The sequence below is a fragment of the Diospyros lotus genome, chromosome 12, assembly GCF_014633365.1.
Source record: "Diospyros lotus cultivar Yz01 chromosome 12, ASM1463336v1, whole genome shotgun sequence".
Classification (NCBI taxonomy): Eukaryota; Viridiplantae; Streptophyta; class Magnoliopsida; order Ericales; family Ebenaceae; genus Diospyros; species Diospyros lotus.
Window position 1 is genome coordinate 34,762,916 of NC_068349.1, and position 23,138 is coordinate 34,786,053.

At 36.9% G+C, this 23,138-nt stretch overlaps 2 protein-coding genes across 3 annotated transcripts; one reads left to right on the forward strand and one right to left on the reverse strand.

The window, feature by feature from the left end:
* Positions 1–645: 645 nt before the first annotated feature.
* On the forward strand, positions 646–1,466 carry LOC127813984 (ethylene-responsive transcription factor 1-like). The gene has a single exon (XM_052355180.1). The coding sequence runs from the start codon at positions 722–724 to the stop codon at positions 1,304–1,306; it is 585 nt and encodes a 194-aa protein (XP_052211140.1). The 5' UTR covers positions 646–721; the 3' UTR covers positions 1,307–1,466.
* Positions 1,467–1,852: 386 nt separating this feature from the next.
* Positions 1,853–21,727, reverse strand: LOC127813972 (uncharacterized). Of its 2 annotated transcripts, none has more exons than XM_052355153.1 (7): positions 21,563–21,727; positions 21,286–21,387; positions 20,210–20,678; positions 11,935–12,245; positions 11,788–11,844; positions 6,327–6,766; positions 1,853–2,546 (listed from the first exon to the last, which is right to left on the reverse strand). In XM_052355153.1, the coding sequence occupies exons 3-7, from the start codon at positions 20,617–20,619 to the stop codon at positions 2,277–2,279; spliced, it is 1,488 nt and encodes a 495-aa protein (XP_052211113.1). In that variant the 5' UTR covers positions 20,620–20,678; positions 21,286–21,387; positions 21,563–21,727; the 3' UTR covers positions 1,853–2,276. The 2 variants fall into 2 exon arrangements, with proteins under 2 accessions (XP_052211113.1, XP_052211112.1); XM_052355152.1 differs by having other exon boundaries at positions 21,244–21,387.
* Between the last annotated feature and the right edge of the window lie 1,411 nt (positions 21,728–23,138).

Genomic DNA, 23,138 nt, shown 5'->3' on the forward strand with positions numbered 1-23,138 from the left:
ATATCTTAGTTAAAAAACACTACTCTTCTAAACAATAACACACACACACACACACACATATATATATATATATAAACATATATAAAACAAGCAATTTCCAAGTTCCTTCCTCTGAATTTAATTAACAGAAGTCTCAGGTGAGTGAAGGGCCCAAAAAATTGTTTACTTGTATCCTTTTCATCACGTTGGAATCTTTGTTATGACATCTCTCAGAGCGAAAGTTGTATGACTCAGATCAGATCAAAGCTATCATTAATTTAATTGTTGATTAAGTGAAGGCCCTAATTAGGGTTGGTGTTGAGATTACAATTAACAATGGTGATGAGTGAAGCCTTCAAAATATTCGTTTAACCAAAACAAACATGTGATCAATTAAATATTTTACATATAATGCTCTTCATTCCTTCTGTATTATATATATATATATATATATATATGGTTTATCTGTGAACTCAGTGAATAAGAAAAGAAAATATTAAACAAATAAGGCACATGGTATTCATTCACAGAGAAAAAGAAAAGAAATATTAAACAAATAAAGCAGATGGTATTCATTAGATTCAAGGAATATATATATATATATATATATATGCAGCTTCTCATAGATATGGCTTCTATAAAACGCCTAGAGATTACAATCACAAGTGAACAATCTCTCTTCATACAGAAAGAAGGAGACATCTTTATATATATATGTGTGTTTCCATTAATCTCATCTAAAATGGTGGGAGAAAGAGAAACAGCCATCTCATCAGATTCGGATTTTGCTATTCTGGAATCAATCACAAGGTATCTTCTTGATGATTCCGACTACCAGATGAAGGTTTTCCCGGTGAAGGGTCTGTCCGGTGCACCGGCGATGTACACCCCCAGTTCAAGCTCTGACAGTTCACCTTTCATGGATTGCTGGCAAGCAATGCCTTCAAATCTTGTTGGGTTTGAAGTGAAGGATACTGCCACTGGCAATGAAAAATCCGCCGCAGCGGCTCGTGAGCAACGCTGGCCGGGGTCGTACAGAGGGGTGAGGAGGCGGCCGTGGGGGAAGTTTGTGGCGGAGATACGGGATCCTAAGAAGAAAGGTACGAGGATTTGGCTGGGAACGTATGAGACGGCTGAGGATGCGGCGCTGGCTTATGACCGAGCTGCTTTTAAGATGCGAGGCTCCCGAGCTAAGGTTAACTTCCCACACCTTATCGGCTCCGATAACTCGGAGCCGGTTAGAGTGACTCCAAGATGCAGGCGGCGGCCGGAGAGTTCGTCGGACAATGCATCGCCGGAGCCAAAGCTGCGGAAATGCATGGACTGAAGCTAATAACTTGGATAGTGATTGTATTTCAACTCAATATTAAAACTCTGGCGGAATGCTTTTTTTTTTCTTCATAATGGTGAGTTTACCTAACGAACACTCAAACTCGAACCCAAACGAAAAGACAAATCTCAAAATTTTAATAAGACAAAATGATGGATCTATGAGAAGTATGTGGGGAAGAAAGAACTGCAAATACAGTTCAATGAGAAAGATGAATACGTACATGATTAGTTCTTCTGAGTCATGGTTGATATACTTGAAGATATATACACATATCTGTGTGTGCACACGATTCATATATAAATTCACATGTTGGAGTTGTTAGAACATGATTATTATTACTATATATTTATTAGATTATCGGTGATAAATAACTGCCATCATGAGATAAGATATAATGATCTTATGAAAGATACGATCATAAATAGATATGATTAGAGTTCTAAAATTTATGTACCTGACAACGACAGTTTATAAGATCAAGACTTGATAGGTAAAGGGCTCATCCAATTATTCCTTTTGTAACATCATGCCACAAGCAAATGACATAAGAAAACAAAACAAGAAGGCTAAATATATATCATGACAGCTTCTGCTTGTGCCTAGAAAGTATAATAGATGCCACATGGTCTCTCAAAATCTGCAAACCAAAAGGACTGAAGCTCATCATCCCCAAATTATTTAGAGGCAACAGATGGGATATCTCTATAGCAATAATGTCATTGGAAACTCAGATAAATTTACATACTCGACTCCAACGCTTATGAACAAGCACTAGTTTTGAGCCACAGAATGATGGAACCAAAGCTAATGGCATCTACAGAAGCAGTTGAATTGAGGGAACAGAAAAATCTTGATGAACAAAGAAGGGGGAGAAGTGTAATAGCTGAATATGCATGTACAGATTGCTTGATCAAGGTAGGGTGAAACGATTGATCTGGGAATGATCCATTCTCTAACTTGAGCATCACCTGTTCCACCTACTCGACCCAGCCTTCCGTCTACCACGTTTCCTCTTGTTCTTACTTGCAGTAATTTTGGAAATTGAGCGAATCTTTGGAGGCAGCTGATCATCCGAGGGAAGGTCATGATCTCGAGGATGACTTAGACGAACAGAGTTATCTTGATCTTCTTTTGGGACTTGAGGCTTCTCCATGGGCTTAATGTCGGCTTCCTTTGCGCTACTTAGCTTGCCCTTGGCTCTACGATTATACATCAAAATTCCACCATCCCCAGTCTAAAAACATGAAAGGTGGTGAATCAGGCAGACAAATATAAAGAGAAAATGGAAGCTTTTAGAGCTTCAATACTACTGAGTTGGAAGAAATATTGAACAAGCCAACCAGGTCCAATGTCTCTTTTAAAAAAACTATTTGAACTTTTGTTTTAATAATTCCACCAACAAAAATTTATAGAAAAATAATAATAACAACAACAACAACAACTCCAACAACAAAATCACTTCAAAAAAATATATATTTCACAACAGATCATAAAAAGTGGCTTCTCACTCTTCCCTCTCCACTGTTTCATAGAAGAACAAAAGTCCTGTTCTAATAATTCCATCAACAAACTTACCTCTAAAAAATAAGGGTGAATTGCCCACAGACCCCCGTGGTTTAGGTCATTTGCATGAAAATCCCTCATGGTTTATTTTTGTCCTAAGAAGTCCCTGTGGCTTCACTTTTTGCTAGAACATCCCCTCCGTTAGTTTCGATGCATATGATGCTAATTAAATTAAATTAAGTAAAAGTTAACAAATTTTTTCTAATATCTATCTGTAATGACAAGAAATAAAACATTAAAAATTAATAACCCAAACTTCAGATAAGGTTGCCACTAGTGGCGGCATAGAAGGGCCGCTGCTGGCAATGGTTGCAAGAGAGGGGGAGAGAGGCGGGAAGGGAAGGTAGGAGGAACCAGGCAGATGACTACAGGAGGAGGATCTCACTGTCTATAGGAGAGACCAAAAGTTCGGTTTACCCAAACTAACCGAACCAAACCGACCGAACTTGTGGGTTCGGTTCGGTTTTTTCTTGCATCAGTTCGGTTCGGTTAATTTTTCTCAAAAGTTTGATTCTTGGTTCATTTTTTTGGTTAGGAGAACTGAACTAACCAAACCGACCAAACTTTAAAAAAATATTATTTTGATGTTTATAAAACGACGTCGTTTTCTTCGATTTTGTGTGTTTTCTATCGGTTACTTATGTTTTTTTGTGTTTCTTCAGTTTAATCGGTTCAGTTTGGTTTATATGATTTGTGTTCGGTTTTTCAATTATCGGTTAGTTCGATTTTTTGGGTTAATCAGTCAGTTCGGTTCAGTTTTACTCTATTCAATTTAATCGGTTAGGAACTGACTATTTGCACACCCCTAGTTGTCGATGGGTATCATCATTGTCATGCTTCCTCTTCATCTCTTTCCTCTTTGAGGTGTGATAAAAAAACCCTAGCCACCCAATTAGCCACAAAAACAAACTAAAAATGAAACTAGACCTCCTAGACTTGATGAAAATCAACAAATCACAACTTAGCCACAAAATTAAATTAATAATGGAATTTTCCACCTCCACTACTTGTTGCAGAACGCTGTTAATTGTAGGAGTGGGAAAATCCCCCACAAAAATCAAATCATAAATGAAACCCAATTCAATTTGATTTTGATTTGATTGGTGGCAGCAACCTAATTCAAATTGATCTCCATATTGAATTCTTTATCAAAGAGAATATCAGTTCAACTAATAGCCACGTTGCTGGCTACCCTTGTTGATGTGGATAAGGAAAGGAAAAAAAAAAACTCTGGTTTAAGCTTCTCCACCTGCCATTACCACCACTGATCTGTCTATTGAAGTCCCCGCTCCTTCAAGGGGAAGAGAAAGGCAACAGGGAAGGCAGTAGCCTCCATTGCTGCATGACACTGCTATGCTGCTACCATCATTAGGGGTGTGTAGGAAAAACCAAACTGCCAAACCCTGGTTTCTTAAAACGAGCAGCCTGTTTTGGTTTGGAAAAGAAAGAAAAACACCAACATTAGGAGTGTTGGTAAACCAAAATGACAATAACCAACCACCTAAACATAAGAAAACCACTGCTAGCCTGCTATGTCAATGTGTATCTCACCTTGTCACTCTTAACCCTTAAGAAAATCCTAAGAAAGCCACCTCTCACTCAACACTCTGTATCTCACTCTCAGACTCATACTTGCTCAGGTGCAATGTGTGACGAAAGCTGACAGGTCTCACACCTTTGTCTCTCCCACCCTATTTGACTCTCTCTTCCGCCCTCCCTCTAAATGTCTCTCCCTCTATCTGTCTCTCTTGCTCTGAAATCTCAATGGAAGCTTTACAATAAAATTGATGAGAATGTGGAGTGTCTCTCCAGCTCTGTTGCTGGTTTTTCAGTATATTTATGTATTTGTTTTTATCATTATTATTATTGCTATAAGTAGTTGACAGGGTAGGAAGCTCTCCACCCTTTGTTTAATATGCGATGCAATCAATATCTTTGGTCTTTGTTGGAACTGAATTTAATTACATACCTGGAACAAGTGTTTTGTCTGTTTTGCGGCATGCAATCAACTTGACTGTTCTTTATGCCAATTACTTGCCAGTTGAATTTATAAATAGAGGTGTAGAAAAGTTGAGGAAAAAGTAAAAAGGACCCAACTGATTTAGGCCTTTTAGTTTGAAGGCATTCAATCTTTTTAGCTTTATTCAGATTTTTATTGCTGCAAACTTTGCAAGTACTGTTTGCTGATGTATTTGTTTGTTTATTGTATTGTAGGTTTGTATTCACAAAGTGACAGAACTCCTAGCATTTTGTGTGTTTATTGTTCCCATTTAGCATTTTATTGTAGGTTTGTTTATTGATTATGTTCCCATTCATGACATTTCCTTTGATGCTCATATATTTAACTTTTACAGGATGGATTACTATAGTTCTTCAAAACTTTGAATTGACGCATGTAATGTTCAAAAACTTCATGATGTTTCCATAATGTTTAAGTCTTGAGGCTTATATTTGTACATTTACAGATATTGTTAGATGGGATCTAAATCCTTGTTATTTAGGAAGGTTGTGAAACATATCCTAATGTCTCCTTTTGGATGTACTAAGATAAAAATATTGTCGTTGCTATGTTTACTTAAACTGCTCAAACTGATAAGTTATGATTTGGGAGGTTTGGAAAGAAATCTCCAAACTGCCAAACGAACTACTGGACACCCCTAACCCCAGCCATCATCTTCATCTCTGTTCCCCCCCCCCCCCCCCCCTCCCTTTACAGCAGTTGCCAGCGGCACCCTTCAGTGCTGCCGCCAGCAAGCTTCTCTGAAGAACGGACGGTTTTTTTTTTTTCTTTTTATTTTTTTTTCTTATTTCTTGTCATGACAAGAAAGATAAGAAGAAATTTGTTAAATTTAACTTAATTTTAATGAACATGGTAGATATCAAAAGTTAACAGAAGGGGTTTTTGAGTAAAAATGGGAACCATAGAGAACCCAAGAAATCAACATACTGGATGAGACTTTAATGCATAAGAAAAGAAACATGGGGGGATGGCAAATTCCAAAATTGCAGTAACAAGAGTCAAACTGAAGTTTGTGAATTTAAAAACTGCTAGCGATAGCCTCAGTTTCCCACCAAAGATATCATGTCTTAGTTTACTCATATAAGAAGACACACATCCTTAACACTAGTCAGCTCCAACAACTTGGATATATTGTCCACTTGCTCCAAGTCTATAATCCCTTTATTCCAAAACAAGAAACTTGTATATGTATTATATACTTTATAAAAACTAGATGAGGAGCGGAATTCCATCTTCAGGATGCCCACAAACTGGCATGGGTTTTCTAGCTCTACAAAGAACGAAGCCATCCATATCAAAACTAAAAAGAAAATCAGTATTTGAAAAGAATTAAACCTCAAGCATACCTAATTTACTACAGAAATCTGAAGACATCCAAAAAAAAAAAAAAAAACAGAATGGGTTTTAAAACAGCCTAGAAGAAAGACTTACAATTTTGGATGAACTTCCAACCTTAGGCTGATCTGTGCTTTCGGTTATATCAGGGACATGGTTCACTTGTCCGTGACTTGGAGCTTCATTTTCAGGGATAACCAGATCATCCCGATTATAGTTGGGTTGAAACTGAGTTGCATTATAAGAAGATCCACCTGGCATTCCATCCCCATTGTTGTGCAGAAAAGCAGGAGTTTGATCAGAGCTTGTCAATGCATTACCAGATGCAACCAGGCCCAAGTTATCAGTAGGAGAGAGCATCCCATGTTTGCTCGTTATCTTCTGGAGACGGGTCTTCATCTCGCCAATTTGTGTGAGTACATTTTCAATTTTCAAAAGGATCTGTTCCATGGGATTATCATCTCCGAAATCAAGGGATAACAACTCCTCACTGCCCCCCATCTCATTTCCATTCATCGTCTTCTCTGCACTAATCACTGCAGCCAAAAAATGGTGAGGGGATTGAATGAGGTCAGATTTGAGTACATACACAGATCTAGCCCATGGATCTTACAATTAAACGCTAATCTATTCATTTCCTAGATCCAACATGAATATTACAAACGTTTAATAGTATCAACTATCAAAATCAAACTGATTATGATATCTCCCTCTTCAAAGAACTAACACGAACTACGAAGATAGTTCCACAACAAAATTTGCACTATTTGTGTTGGAGATCACGGGCTCTCCCTCTTTTATAATATTTATGAAATTTCAAAAAAATGATAACAAAAAGGTAAAATTAAGAATGATACTTTCATTAATCAGTAACTGCAAGGAGCAAAATTGAGCTCCCTCATGAACAAAATTGCAGGTTGCAGATATCAATTAGCAAAATATTGAACACCAAAGAGACTTTAGGTAACACAATACCAAATTTAAGAATAAACAACAACATATCCAGCCTTTATCCCACTATGTGGGATTGGCTACATGAATTCTAGATTTTCCTGTGTTTCTGTCTTTTTTTATATTTTCATTTATGCCCATACACTTCATATCAAATTTTAATGTCTCTCCCAAAGTCTTTTTGGCTCTGCCTCTACCCTTTTTTTTTGACTAATTGTTCCATTTCATCAACTCTCCTCACAGGAATGTCTCTTGGTCTTCTTCTCATATGACCAAACTATTTTAGTTTAGTCTCTCTAATCTTTTCCTCGATTGGCACTACTTCTACCTTATTACGAATAACTTTATTTCTAATTTTACCTTTTCTTGTATGACTGCACATCCATCTTAGCATTCTCATCTCCGCTATGCTCGTTTTTTGCTTATGCTGATATTTGACTGCCCAACGAACTATACAACAAAACTAGTCTTATAGCTATCCTATAGAATTTTTCTTTCAGTTTTAATGGGATTTTACCATCACATAACACCCTCGATGCATTTCTCCATTTTAGCCAACATGCCTTAATTCTATGCATGACATCCTTGTGAGTTTTTCCATCTTTTTGAATCACTGATCCCAAATATCGAAAATAGTATTTTCTTTGTATGATTTGGTCTTCCAATTTTATTATAACATCCTTCACTCTTGCATTCTTACTAAATTTACATTCCATATACTCTGTTTTCTTTCTACTTAATTTAAATCTCTTAGATTATAAATTGTTTCTCCACAACTCAAGTTTAGTGTTCACTCCCTCTTTTGCTTCATCCACCAACACTATGTCATCTGCAAATAGCATATACCATGGCACCTCGATCTGAATGTATTTAGTGAGTTCATTCATTACTAAAGCAAATAAGTATGGACTTAGTGCAAAATCTTGATGCAGTCCCATTGTAATTTTAAACGATTTAGTATCCCCTCCGCATGTTCTGACCCTTGTCTCTGCACCGTGATACATGTCCTTAAGGGCTTGTATATAGGCTATTCGGACTCCTTTTTTCTCTAAACCCTCCATAATATTTCTCTAGGGACCCTATCATAGGCTTTTTCTAGATCTATAAACGCCAGATGCAGGTCCTTCTGATGATACCGATACCTTTCCATTAGGCACCTCAGTAGGTATATAGCTTCCATTGTTGGCCTACCAGGTATGAAACCAAATTGATTTTTCGAGACGTTTGTTTTTTTTCTGAGCCTCTGCTCTATTACTCTCTCCCAGAATTTCATGGTATGACTCAATTTAAATCCTCTGTAATTTTCACAGTTTTGAACATCTCATTTATTCTTGTATATAGGAACCAAAGTACTCTTCCTCCACTCATCTGGCATCTTTTTTTATTTAAGGATCGTGTTAAATAATTTCGTTAGCCAAGAGATGTCCTCTTCTCCCATGCATTTCCATGCTTCTATTGGTATATTATCCGGTCCCACCACCTTATGATTTTTCATCTTTTTTAATACTTGTCTTATTTATTTTGAACTTATGCATCGATAAAATGTATAGCTCACGTTCCTTTCGGAGTTACTAAAATGTCCCAACCTAACTCTTGTGTCTCCACCATCATTGAATAATTTTGTGAAATACTCCTTCCATCTCTCCTTGATCACTCCCTCATTCACTAATACATTTTGGTTTTTATCTTTTATGCATTTCACTTGGTTTAGATCCCTTGTTTTTCTTTCTCTTGCTTTAACTAATTTATATATATCCTTTTCTCCATCTTTTGTATCAAGTCATTTATATAGATTCTCATATGCTTTTGACCTTGCTTCACTAATAGCTATTTTTGCTGTCTTTTTTGCTTATTTATAATTTTTTATGTTTTTTTCATAGCTGCATTGATATATAACCTTATAACAAGTTTTCTTATTTCTAATTTTCAATTGTACCTCTTTATTCCACCATTTGTCTCTCCAAGAATTACGTTTGTCGTGATTCTTAGGGCAGTAGCCATTTTCCTCCACATTTGGTTTGCTTGTTCTTCTCCATTTTATTCCCTTCTACCCCTTTGAAGATTAATTGTTTCTTTCCTTTTAAATTCCACCACCTAATTCTTGGATTTTGTTTTATGTGATTTTTTCTCTTCCAATTTCTTACTTGGATGTCAAGTACCAAAAGTCTATGTTAAGTAGTCAAACACTCCCCCGGTATCACCTTACAATTCCTACAACATAACTGATCCTCTTGTCTCATAATGAAATAATCTATTTGGGTGCTTGATGTAGCATTTTTATATGTGATTAAGTGTTCGTCCCGTTTTTTGAACCTAGGAGACAGCATAACGTACCATTATATATCTGGCTCCATCTTGGTATTTGAGCAGTCTTTCCAAAAATGCTAAGTGTACTTAAACACAGAAAGCCTATGGAGCTTAAGCGCAAAGCGAAGTGAAGTGCACATAAATGAAATAAAGAGTATAAACTTTTATAAGCACAAAAACTATAAACTATTATAAAAGCAATCATTAAAAAAAAAAAAAAAAAGAGCATGAGAGTGCAAATTTAACAAAAGATGAGATGCCATTTTTCAATTATATTTTAGACCTATTTACAAGTTCATAAAATCATAGCAGAAAAGCATAAGGAAAAAAAAAACCATCCCTAATTTACAACAATTCCCAATCAATCAACCCGAAATTACAACAATCTCCGATCAATCAAATCCCTAATTTACAATCAATCAAAACCTCTAATTTATAGCAATCGCGAAGCAATCATCAATCCCTAATTTCCAGGAATCAAGAATAAATTAGCAATCCTTAATTTAAACCTAATTGACATGTTTCCTTCAATATTTTTTGCTTGGTAAATACAATTGAGTCTTATTTTTTCTTTTTAAATGAATATCTGATTTTATTTAGATCCTTTTAAGATCTGATAAGCGATAACAGCCTTTTTGGGGTAAAGATTCCATATAAGCAGCCATACCACTGTGAAACTTTAAACAAATCCAATGATTCATATTGTCTGATAAAAAAAACAAAAACAAGCATATTTCTGAAGCATGCTTTATAGCAACTCAAAGCTCAGTAAAAGCACAAATTAAGCATGCTACAATTGCAGTCAGTTAAAGTCGCTGCACTTTAGGCTTAAAGTGCGTTTTTTAAACACTGTACTTGAGCACATCATTTCTCTTTTGATTAATAAATGCCTATCCAACTCAATAAAATAAAAATAGTACCATGCTATACCATCATAATGGCGAAAAATGTAACTGGATAATTGATTTCCCAATTGCAGTATTGATTTCCTTAGCTAAGGAAAAGGGACAGCATGTGTAGCAGGCTTAACCTTAAAATCAATACTATATGTACCTGATTTAAAATGAAACCTGCTATCAGTAAGTACGTTAACCAAAGAGAGGGGCTGTTTGGTAACATTTTTCAAATCTCATTGTGTTTTTCAGAACCTATCATTGGGGAAGATGATTGGCACTGCTTGGGAGAAAAGACTTTATCAGACTTCAAGATTTGATCATCCCACTGAATTTAGGTCATCTATTCAATTCTCTTTGTCTACTGTTTCAGAATCTGAAATAATGCCATTAAGACATCCTAGCTTTGAGTATCTTAGAGTTTTGTATCCTTCTCTATCTAGCAATAAAATTCAGAATTTCCATTGTGAACATTGTATCCTTGCAAAACAAACCAAAAGCTCTCACCCTAATCATATCTATAAACCTTCAAAACCATTTTATTTGATTCATAGTAACATTTGGGGACTGGCCAAGACTCCCAATCTAACAAACACTCGATGGTTCATCACATTCATAGATGATCAAACAAGAGTTAGCTGGGTATTCCTAATGAAAGACAAATCTGAAGCCTATCTTGTTTTCAAAAGGCTTCATCAAATGGTTCAAAATGTCTTTCAATCATCAATTCATGTATTGAGATCTAATAATGGCCGAGAATATTTCTCAAATGAACTTAATCAATACCTAATTGAGCATAGTATTATTCACTAAAGCTCATATCCTTACAACCCCCAACAAAATGGGGTAGCTGAAAGAAAGAACCATCACCTTCTTGAGATTGCAAGGGCCCTAATGTTTACTCAATTAGTTCCAAATGCCTATTGAGGAGAAGTTGTCCTTACAGCAGCCTATCTCATCAACAGACTTCCCCAAAAATTCTGGAGTTTAAAACTCCCTTGAATGTCTTCCTTGAATCCTTCCCTCATCATACCCAAGTCCTAAACTCCCTTCTTCTAAGGTTTTTGGATGTATAGTTTTTGTACACAAAAACCAACTTACACAATCTAAATTGGACCCTAAAACACTCAAGTGCATCTTTGTTGGATACTCTCCTACTCAACAAGGATATAAATGCTATAATTTGGGAATCTTGGATTCCCACTAATTTTGTGTGTGTGTGTGTGTGCGAGAGAGAGAGAGAACAACATTTGTTTTCATTTCGTAAATATTAAACACAGATTATTTAAAGTAAATATCCAACAAACTGATGGCAGATGCCTGCTGCTACATATTTTGTGTCCAACTGTTTGAAAGCTATGTCTCAGACTTGTAATACCAAAAGGGCAAGAAAGTTTTCAACATACCACGCTTGCTCCAGTCATCTTCCACCATAGAAGCATCAGCAGCAGACCTCATACTCTCTGAAATATACTACTTTTTAGTCACTATTGACAAAAATAAAAAAGTTAAGTATATCATCAGACTCAAAGAACAATTCCAGAAGTGTGTACCATAGTAGGAGAACAGGTTATGGCGAGACAAATACGATGCTATGTCCACTGTGTCTTCGACTCTCTTTCTTTTCTTCCTCTTCATAACTTCTTTTCCTCGACTTTGACCAGAAAATGGATGTGACTTTGCACAGGAATCTTCTAATGGGCAGTTTTCTAATTCTGACCGCTTTCTTTGTTGACATTCTGCAAGCTTAATGTCATACTTCTTTGCTAGAGACTGAAATTCCTTAATCTGCAATTCTACCCATTTACAACGCCACATAAGAGGCCGTATGTACGTTCTCCAATGAGGAGTCAGCCTCTTCTTCCTGGAATATTGAAATGGTATTTGATGATTTCATATGGCACAAAATAATTTAAGCATGAATATTCATATGCAGGAGAAGATGAAATACGGATGAACTATGATTATCACTTCAGTTATATGGTTGAGAAAAATAAAAAGAGGACTTTACAAGCTTCATGAAAAGATCAAATGTGGGAGTTGCTAAGTTCCAGGAAAACTCAATTTCCGACCAAGTTCACATAGTAGCACTTCAGCAAGTTAGTACAGTAAGTTGGATTTAATAGAACAAATTCCACAATTTTTGCCCATACCTTTGACATCAATCAAAAAGGACAAAATTTAGTCTACATAAGCCATCAAAATCTCACATCAGCAAATAAATCAATTGTGTACAGCACACAAATACCAATTCACGATCCATAACCAAAATCTCCTTAATCCCTTAAAGGCACAACATTCGATGAAAAATTCAGGCCAGGCCTGTAATACCAGCTATTACAGATATAACCTATGACAAGAAGGGGGGCAATTGGATATTTATTTACTCACAGGTTCCAGCCAGACCACCAGGAACACAGGCTCCCGTCTTTCTTGAGTAAAACATTAGAATTTATTAAATTCATTTCAATTTTCAAGGTGATTCCTGAAATAAAAAAGAAAAAGTAGTAGCAATTGGGCTAAGCTGAAATGCAAAATCCTTCCTTTGCCCTTCTAGCACCAATATCAAACATGATTTTCATTTATCAGGGAAAATCATCACAAACACCTGTATCTACCAAAATGCATATTCCTAACATAACAAAACTCCATCATAATTTCTAAACATAAGCCTGTGATGAAGGTTATGCAGATAGTTGTCATTTCAGGTTCTGGAAGGACCTAGTAGAGTTTGGTGATAGTTGGAGAGATGGATTAGTTTTGTATTTCATCCATTAATTTCGTGATTATTGATAATGAAACTCTAGAGATTTTTTAGAAGAACTAGTGGGTTGATGCAAGGAGACCCTCTTTCTCCTTTTTCTTTTCACTAGGTCATGGTAGCATATAGAGTCAGATGCTTCAAAAGGTTATTACCTTTACGTTTTCTGACAATAAGAGAAAAGAGTCAAGAATTTTTGTGTGTCCTACTGTGCTTCAAGGCTATGTCTTGTCAATGCACTAATTTGGCTAAGAGGGAGATCACTCCTGTTGGAATCATGGACAGGATTGAACTGTTGGCTAGGGTGTAGAGCTGAGAGTTTGCCCACAACTTACATTGATCTTCCCCACAGGTTCTAGGTTCAAAACCAAGATAGTGTAAGATGATGTCACGGAGAGAAATCGGACAAGACTTGCACCATGGAAAACATAAAATTGTCTGGGAAGGTAGGTTTAGCATGAGTAAGAGCACTTTGTCTTGCCTCTGAATCATGTGTTGTCTCTCTTTTGTATCCCTATAATGGTTGTTAGAGAAATACAAATTGGTTGTTGAAGAGCCTCCATGTAACACCTTGCCCTCCCCGGGGTGCTACTAATAATTAAATAATAGAACCTTGGGGAAAATAAATTTGTTTCCTTAACCCACTGCACATTAATCTTTGATTAGTGAAACTTAACTCATTTAAATTGCCCACTAACTCACCTAGAGCCTAGAGGTCTACTTCCTTTTTGCTTGGACAATGAATCACCCTTCCACCTCTAGTGAGTTGCACCATTAATCTTGTAACGACCCGATTAATTGAAATTTAATGGCATTTTTGGATGAAAAGGAGCAATTATTTTTTATTAATTGAGGAGGGAGAGGTTGCAAGATCGAACCCGTAGCCAAACAAGTTCAAAGCTGGGTTTATGTAAAAAAAAAATCGGAGCAGCCCAACTGGCGCCAAGCCCAAGCAAGCGCGCGCCACGTGGGCCTCATGCAGGCGGCCGTGCGGCCAAGCGCGCCATGCAGGGCCCTGCGCGGCCCTGCTGCGCGCCCACATGGCTGCCTCCTGCAGCCACGTGTCCAGCCTGTTTTTGGTCCAAAAAAAGAAGTAAAATTTCTTCCATGTGCCCTACCACCTCTCCTACCCCCCTTGGCCTATAAATAGGCCATTGATGCTTGAGTGAAGGGGAGTTTGGGCGAGGGAGAGAAGGTGGATTCTTGTTGGTTTGGGCTTCGGTTGAGTGACCAACGACCCTGGTACGCTGCAAAATTAAGGAAAATAATTAAGGCAAGTTCTCTTCCTAGTTTTTGCAAATTCTTCTTCCTCTTTGTTTCAATCAAGAGGCAAGATCTCAATTTTCTTATTAATATGCAAGTTCAGTTTCTCCCTCTTCTCAAGTTCATGCTTGCAAGTTCTTCTCCTATTTTACAAGTTCAGTTCCTCTTTGCTCAAGTTATGTTTAAATTACAAGTTCTATTCTCTATCTCTTGTTATTGCAAGATCCTACCTCTTAATTTTCTAAATAGCAAGTTATTTTCCCCTTTTACTAGTAAATCATTTCATGGTTCTCAGTTATACCGCTTGAGTCTCAAATAGGGTTTTGTATCACTCTATCTTTCTTTGGGAATGATGCTTTATTGAGGACATGCAAGGATTTGATGTTATCTTGCATGAATGTTGTCCTATTGTGCTTATTGTTTCGTTATTCGCATATCAGTTATATATAAAAAATTATTACAAATTTGCATGTTATGATGATGCACGAAGCATGTGCATGAAAGTGGTTTTGTTAAGAATGTGTAAATGCCTCATGATGCGCATAGCGGACGAGTCCGCAGGATATATCCGCAAAGAAAGTGTTGAGTTCAAAGTTGGACTTCGGTCTTAAGTTTACGTTATGGACTTTGGTCTCATGGTTTGGACTTTGATCTCATGTTTATGGTTTTAAAAAGATTGCATATAAGCATGGATGCATGTTTTATTATATTATCATTTGAAAGTACCTTAAATGGCATCCATGACTCTTTTGCTTCACGATACCCATGACTCTTATGCTCACTTTCTTCCAGTTATACTTGCTAGACCTTGTGGCTCATGTTTGCTTGCATCATTCCAGGTAAGGGTAAAGTTAAGGTAGAGGGCGAGCCAAGTGAACCAGAATCCATGGGATAGCAGTGTGTATAGAGTCGTCTCAATCAAAGGTCCTTGGGGGTGTCTTGTGGTGTGTAATATTAAGTTATGCTTGTTTATTTAGGTTGTACCCCTGAGGGGATATGGGGGGTTTATGGACCCTGATGTGGTGTGTAATATTGAGTTACTTTTGTTTATGTGAGCATGTGGACACTATTGTGTTTGTCTATGAGTAAGAATATATGGGTGAGGCTTCCATTGTCAAGGAGGATGTGTAATGTTCTAATGGGTTTTGGCATTTATGACATCTTGTTGTGGGTCCCTAGCTAGGGGCGCCTACAAATCTTCTTATCATGTTGCCACTCGTGATTATTAAAGGTGCCCATGCAACAGGATTGTCACCTTAGTTTAGTTAAAAATCTAAATCACATGTATAGGCAAAGTATAATTGGAGATTAACCATCGCTTAAACCACAAGTTATACACAGACGCCTCAATGCCCAATTAAAAACACTGCTCAAAATTAAAAATTGCTGAAACACGAAACAGCATACTGCTGGCATTGGTCGACTGAGCAAGGGTGGACCTTGATTGACAAAGGATTTCTAGAATGCAACCCGACCCTCCTCCATTGTTGGTCAGTTGACTGAAGATTTCTAGAAAGCTCCCCCTTCTTCTAACTTACTCTCACGACCCTAGGGGTAAACCAGTATTTTGCCAGGAAGATAACCACTTGTATTAGCAGTTAGCTGGGGAGGTTAAGTGGTTAGGAGGTTGGGTGGTTAATTGGTTAGGAGGACAGTAGCTAACTGTATAACAAACCACTCCTTTGTTGTTATGTTAGTTAGAAGGCAAGCTCCATATAAAGCCAGCAGGTATGTGGATGGAGCATATCGAGAATAATACAAAGCTCTTCCCTTCCAATTCTCTTTCTTTCTCTTATCTCTCTCCCTTTCTCTCTCTTTTTCTCACATTCTGTTCTAATCAAGAGAACCAGATTACCAGAATTGTCCAACCCCAATTATGGGACTTGACATTTACCTGCTCGGTCAACTGTGAGGACTCCTTCAGTTGACCAAGTGACCATTTCCAGCAAATACCAATAGCTCTATTTCACCAAAACAAAAAATTAAACACAATCTTCTCACAGCGTCTTGCATGCTAAACAACATACAAGCCATCTATGGTCTCTCAGTGTGATTTAAACATACTACAACATAAAGTTAACATCAAAACATAACAATGTGCATAAAACTAATGAAATAACAACTAGTTCTCAAACGGCTCCTTCCCCTTCAAGCTACCTGCATAATTTGGCACATCGAATATGCAGCAATGAGTATTGATTGCTATTCAAAAAGGGTTAGAAATATTTTCGTGAATGCATGTCTTGTGCGCTGCTATATGTCAAGACCTCTAGCACTATTTAACCATTAATTTCCACCGTTTGGTTATCTTGACACCACTAAACAAACTACTATATGATCTCCAACATCACAGTGAGGGTTTGCTCCAACCCTCATCAACCAACACAACCACATAAAAAGTTAAATGCTAATCAAGAAATGATGAGTACTTCTTGTCATAGTTTCATGTAATGCATTTAAACAATTCTATTGCATTCTTTATAATAAACCATGAAACTAAATAACAAAACATTCAACTACATTAACCATGCATTTTGAAATTAACAATGAACTCTAACCTCACTAAGCTTGGTATACAGTACAATGTTGGAGCCTAGTCTCCTTCCTCTTCTAACTCTTAGCTTCTATCTTTGTCTCTTAGCTCCTCAGTTCTTCTCTTTAAATTCTCAGTATCTCCCTCCTCTCTTTCTTATTTGTTTCTCTTTGACAGTATTTTTCTTATTCTCTGTTTCTCTTCTCTTTTGTCCTTGCTTCACTGAGCATAAAAGCTTCTCAATTGAAGCCAAAACCAATTTCATATCCCTTCAGACAATCAGTTACCGCCTCACTAAAATGAAGAAAATGAAAATGTCAAGCTTAATTCAATGATTCAGCACTTATTAAATTAAGGAGATGACACCTCCTGCAAATTTAGTCATGGCATATCCTACTTAACACCACCTAGCCATTTGAGCCTCAAATATGCTCCCATGCATATATCTAGCCACTGTTTAAGGATTAAAACATGATTTTAATTATCTCCCTCTACTTTTGATCCTTAATCCAACTAGGATCACAAGGATCTTTGAGTCACTGAAAAAATTGACCATTCTACCTCAATTAGCAATTCCCAACTCCCCTTGATGAATAGTAAGATTACACCATAAATTTTTCAATACCCATGACCACATTGGAATTTACATTGTTCATTTGGGTCAACCAATTTCCAACTGCAACATGCCATGGGCATGTCGTGAAAACTCCTTACATAGCCAGTGCATCAATTTGGATTACTCATCATGCCTTTAGCTTGAGTTGCATTTAGTTGCATAACTATCATTGCAACTCACTCAGTCAACTAAGGCCCATGCTCAATCGACCAGACACTGGGACACGTTCAGAATACCTTGCCAAATTTTTGGCTTTTCTTGGTTGGGCTTCTTCCTCAGTGTCACAACCCTAGGGTTTGTTAGGGTTGTGATAGGGATTGGGAGAAGAAATCAGAATTGTAGGAGGGGGAAAATCAGTAGGAAGAGGGAGAGAGATTGAGAGAAAGGAGGAGAAGTTGAGGGAGATTGGAGAGAGTCCTAAAAGAGAAAATCAGATTTCATTCATTCAAATCAAGTATCCCCAATAAACTCCTAACAGCAGCCTTATATAGGCATCATTGACTTCTAACAGCCTAACCACTTGCTAACAATATATCCTAACAGTCATTATAAACCTATTACAAGATTACCCCCCTTTTATTATATTCCTATTACAACATTGACCCTCCTATACTCCTAGGTACATGACACTCAGCTGATCCAATGCTACCAGTGGACCATTTTCATGTTCTTGCCTAGATCCTCTCACCTAACCCACTTGATAACCATCAATCAAGAAATTAATTAAATGAATATCCCCATAAATTCATAAATAATTACCAAATTGTGAATTTCACTTCTATTAAAATATCCTCTTTTAAATTTCCTAAATTTTTTGGAAATGAATACTATGCATTTTTGAAACATAAAATGTTAAAGGCATGTTTAGGATCTTTCAAAAAGATTTCTGAAACTGAGCAGGGCCTAGTATTTTGAGGGAAAATTAGTCCATTCTCCATCACCCAGTTGGTGTCCATACAAGTCTTTTTGGGAGAAGACATATCTCTTCTTTTCCCTTGCATGAGAAGACCCATGAGTGTGTGTGCAGAGGTTTTGGGTGGTTTCGTTGCAGAAACTGAAGAAGTTGAAAACTGTTCTGTTACTTTTTTGCATTTGGCGCATTGTCCAACTTTATTTCATTGTGGTAAGATCACTCATTCATTCATACATATGCATAGCACGAGCAAGATAAATGCAAGGTATTGCTGATGTACATTCTTTATTTTGTTACACCTTGGTGTCATGCAAACAGTTTTGGGCTATGAACATGGGATGCAAGGTTGAGAGCCCTCCTATGAGTGTGCCATTAGAGCAGCCGCGCGCGCGCGCGCGGGGGGGGGGGAGGAGGGGCTTCATCGGCCATAGTCTGGACGATTTTCCACCTTGTGGAGTACATTTGGGTACCACAAATTAACAGAAAATTATTTAGTGCATTTCCATGCCTGGTGTATGCATGCGGTGTGACCTTATTGAGTTCTTGTAGCTCATACTCACATGATTTACATTCCATAGATAACTTTGACGTTGGAGAATAAGACTGATGCTTAAACACTTGGCCATGTAACAGGCATACAACTATATTAAGGAGCATGCCTAGATGTTATATTTTGTCACAATGATGTACATGGTAGTTGGTACTATGTTGTATTGTGAGCATTTACAAAGCTGTAACAATTGAATGCCAGGACCAACAATCAACTGTTGGGTCAACTGGTGCTAGTTCAGGCGAGAGAAAAGTCAACTGTTAGAGAGGAATCAAAGTGTGGGGTCAATTTAAGGTCAAGTGAAGGGAAGGCCAGTTGACTCTTGGGTGAACTGTGTGCACTCCAGAGAACAAAAAAGGTTGACTGGTGAAGAGGCCAACCAACAAGTGGGTCGATTGTGCATTCCAAAGAGTAGAAGAGATTGACAGTTGATTAATGGAATTCAACTGTCAACTAACAGTGACAGTTAATGGAAGAGATTGTGGGGTTGATTAATGGAATTCAATGGACACTAACAGTGTTTTAACTTAAAGAATAACCTATAAAACTACCCACGGGATTCCCAACTATAAATTCCATTATGCAATGATATCAAGTTGAGATACAAAATGGGGTACAAAGGGAGTCAGAGAACTAATAAAAGTAATTAATTAAGAAAAATTTTATGACTAGTAGGTGGAAAATGAAGGGTGGAGGATTGGGTCTCCTCACAATGGACACAATTTGAAAATTTTTACAAGGGTTATGCTACAAAATATTTAAAAGTAAGGATCTGAACAGAATAATTAAAAGAAGTGTTTTCATGTCCTAATTTTGACATAGTTCTTAGTCCTAAATAACACAAGCAATTAGCTGCTAAGAAAAACAAACTTAGCCAAACAAAACATGTTCGGATTTTTCCCCCTTTTTTTCTTCTTCTTCTCTACCATAACATTTTTTCCCTCTTTCTTGATGAATGGTAATGACAGTTGTAATTCTTGTTACATTGTGCCTTTAAAGATTGTTTTGTTAAGTAATACATTGGCTTCATTTTATCATTTCTCATGCCATGTAACTGTTAACACCCATGCGCGCAACTAATAGATTTAAAGAATAACTTGAACATGCTTTGTCCCTTCCATTATCATTGCTACCCTTGCAGTAGCAAATAGATTTAACGAATTCAAAGCAAACAGAACAATAACATGCATACCTGATCTGAAAGATTTCACTTTGTCCATCAAATGGCAATGCTGATGAAGCATCATCATGCAATAAAGACTCCATTTCAGCATCACTCAATGCCGTACCTTTTTCAACTCCAGAAACAGTATCATCAAAAGAACTTGAATCCTCAGTTGTGTCCTGGTATTCAGCTCCAACAAATCCAATATCACCAGAATTTGTATGCTCAAGTATATTAATCTCCACAGCTTGATTCTTGTCTGCTTCCTCAATTTTTTCATCCATTGAGCCGTCAATCTCAAAAGTACTGTCCTCACAATTACTTACACATTTCATATATTCATCTTGTTGTTTTCTCTTTACACCTACAGTTTCCTTATTACCTGAAGATTCCATGACACTTTCTGGTCGTCCTTTAAGTTCTAGATCAGGGCCCATAATACAAAATAATGTCAATTAGTAATTTCCCTAAACATCAATCAACAAGCCCTGTTCACCTGTAAAAAAATTCAGCATACGTTACTTGAGAAATGACAAGAATCACAAGCATTAATCCCACTGGATGGAGGTACATTGCCAGATGAAAAAATAAAAATATCAAAAAAGAATCATAAAAGGAAAGAATCGAGGAAGATATATGTGGTAATTGGGATGCTCAAAAAGAAAATGTAAAAACTAGGACCGTTTAGCAGACATGGAAATACTGAGTGGGGGAGAATATGATCTTTTTTTTAAAAAAAAAATCAAACACAAAGGTGAAAACAAAACAAAGTTATCAAATAACATGGTTTTCATTTTTTTTTTCAAATCAAAATGAAAATTTTGCACAAAGAGTTGAAACTAAAAACTGAAAATTCTGTCGAAGGGCCATTTCTTCGAGATCTTAACATGAAATTTTACCCATTTTTTTCAGTCCAGCGACAAAGAATTAATGGACAGTAATTCTTAGTAACAAACAATCTAAACACCGCATAAGCAATCAATTTAGCCTCAGTTTAAGCAATCAATCACAACCAATGAAATATGCATCCCAAAAACTTAAAATTGCATTCTTGAACTCACCCAGAGAGAAGACAGACAACAGATTGAACTTATCGGACGTGCCTGAATACGCCGCCGCCGCTTCCGCCAACGGCGAGGAAGTCACGCAACTAGCGCTACTATGCCACCAAGACGCCCAAAAACATCAACGGCGACCGCTTTTCACTGGAAACATAAAAAAACGCACCAAGAACTCAGAAAATTAAGCAACATAAACCAAACAATCAGAACTAAACCCCCTAAAACACGCGAAAAACCCATGGCTCGAGCGCCTAAATCACTTCGATCATCGGAACGGAAAAGCTCGTAATCCAAACCCTAGACCGACAATAATCGGTACCTGTGTGTGTTCGTGGAGAGTGAGATGCCAATCGCTGATTTCTGAATCGAGACTCCCTGTTGGTCCCAACCAACTACTACTCCAAAATCACTGCTTTCTATCGTATCTGTGGCTTCCAGCTCATTCCCAGGACGCATATATTCACAGAATTTTTCTAAAATTTAATTAACTTTCCAAAATCATACAATTCTGTTTCTATAAAATTTAAGGAAATTTAATTTATATAAAACTATTTAGCAAACTAATAAATCTAATGGTTTGGCGCCACGTCATCCATGACGTGTAGAGAGGCAGGTCAGTAATGCTCAATCTGCACTTGACTAAGTAATTTAGAAAATTTTAGAAAACCCGACGAAATCGAGTTATCGAAAGAGGGTAAAAGGACGATTTTGCCCCCATGTCTTGCTCTCTCATTTCCCTTCCCATGAATTGTCTCGTCCTTGCTCTGTCGTCTCCCCTACCATGACTGCCGTCGCCTCGCCTCACCTTGCCGACAGTCGCTACATCAATTGTTGGCTGGACGACGATGGCAAAGAGGCGACGAAAGCGAGGTGAGGCGACAACAACGAGGCGCAGTGGCAAGGCGAGGCGTCGGCCATGGCAAGGGAGACGACAGAGTAGGGGTGGGGGCAGTTGACCGCTTTGCAAATTTACAAAGTGGGCAGGGCAAAATCGTATTTTTGCCTTTTTTTTGTGAAGGACTCGGTAGACCCATCGGGCCCTGTAAAACAACTCAAATAATTTTCCACTCCCTAATCAAGTATCATAAATAGGATGTGTTTTGGTATTTTCAAAATATTAAATAAATATTTTTAGATTTTTTTATTTTAAAAATATTTTATAATATTAATAAAATATTAAAAGCACGTTCACAAACAGATTAGAGACATAAAAAAAAAAAAAAGTCTCTAATCAAAATTTTGAATTTTTCTTGAAATTTGTTTGAATGTATTTTTTAATTTATATTTATTTTTAGATTAAATAATTATTTTTTATAATTTTTTATTAAAAAATTTATTTACAAAAATGCCTCTATATTTTTTTATTTACTCATTTTCTCATCTTTCTATTTTTTACTTTTTTAAAAAATATTGTTTCCTATTTTCGTTTCATATGGTATCTATTCTCCGTTTTCATTTATGTGTAACTTAGTGTTTTTGAATATTTGTTAAAATGTATTTAACATATTTTATTTTTTGAATATTTATATTAGTTGATAAATTTTTTAAAATATGATATATTTATTATCAATCAATAAAAATATTTAATATTAGAAATAAAATACATTAAAGGCAATTCAAAACACTTGTAAGCAAAACTCTTATATATGGGGTTGCAATCGAGTCGAGATTCAGTGAGCTCAAGCTCGACTTGATGAGTAACTGTATTCACACGAACTCAAATTTGAACTCAACTCGAGCCTTAAAGCTCAGCTCAAGCTCGGTGAGGGCTCGAAGTTACAGGCAGTCACAGGTTGCGAATGGGTCTTGCAGACGTCCAACGGTTGGAGAATGGGACAAACTTTTATTTGTAATATATGTGAGAACTTTTATAATGAAAAGTTTTAATAATGTAA

Bases quoted from the DNA above. Each gene is read 5' to 3' on its own strand.
- LOC127813972 (XM_052355153.1), bottom strand. From the start codon at position 20,619: ATGGGCCCTGATCTAGAACTTAAAGGACGACCAGAAAGTGTCATGGAA. The intron at 6,767-11,787 runs GTATGTTGAAAA...TTTTGGCTGCAG, and splicing joins AGATGACTGGAGCAAGCGTG to TGATTAGTGCAGAGAAGACG. The intron at 2,547-6,326 runs GTAAGTCTTTCT...TCATGTTTTTAG, and splicing joins TTGGAAGTTCATCCAAAATT to ACTGGGGATGGTGGAATTTT.
- LOC127813984 (XM_052355180.1), top strand. From the start codon at position 722: ATGGTGGGAGAAAGAGAAACAGCCATCTCATCAGATTCGGATTTTGCT.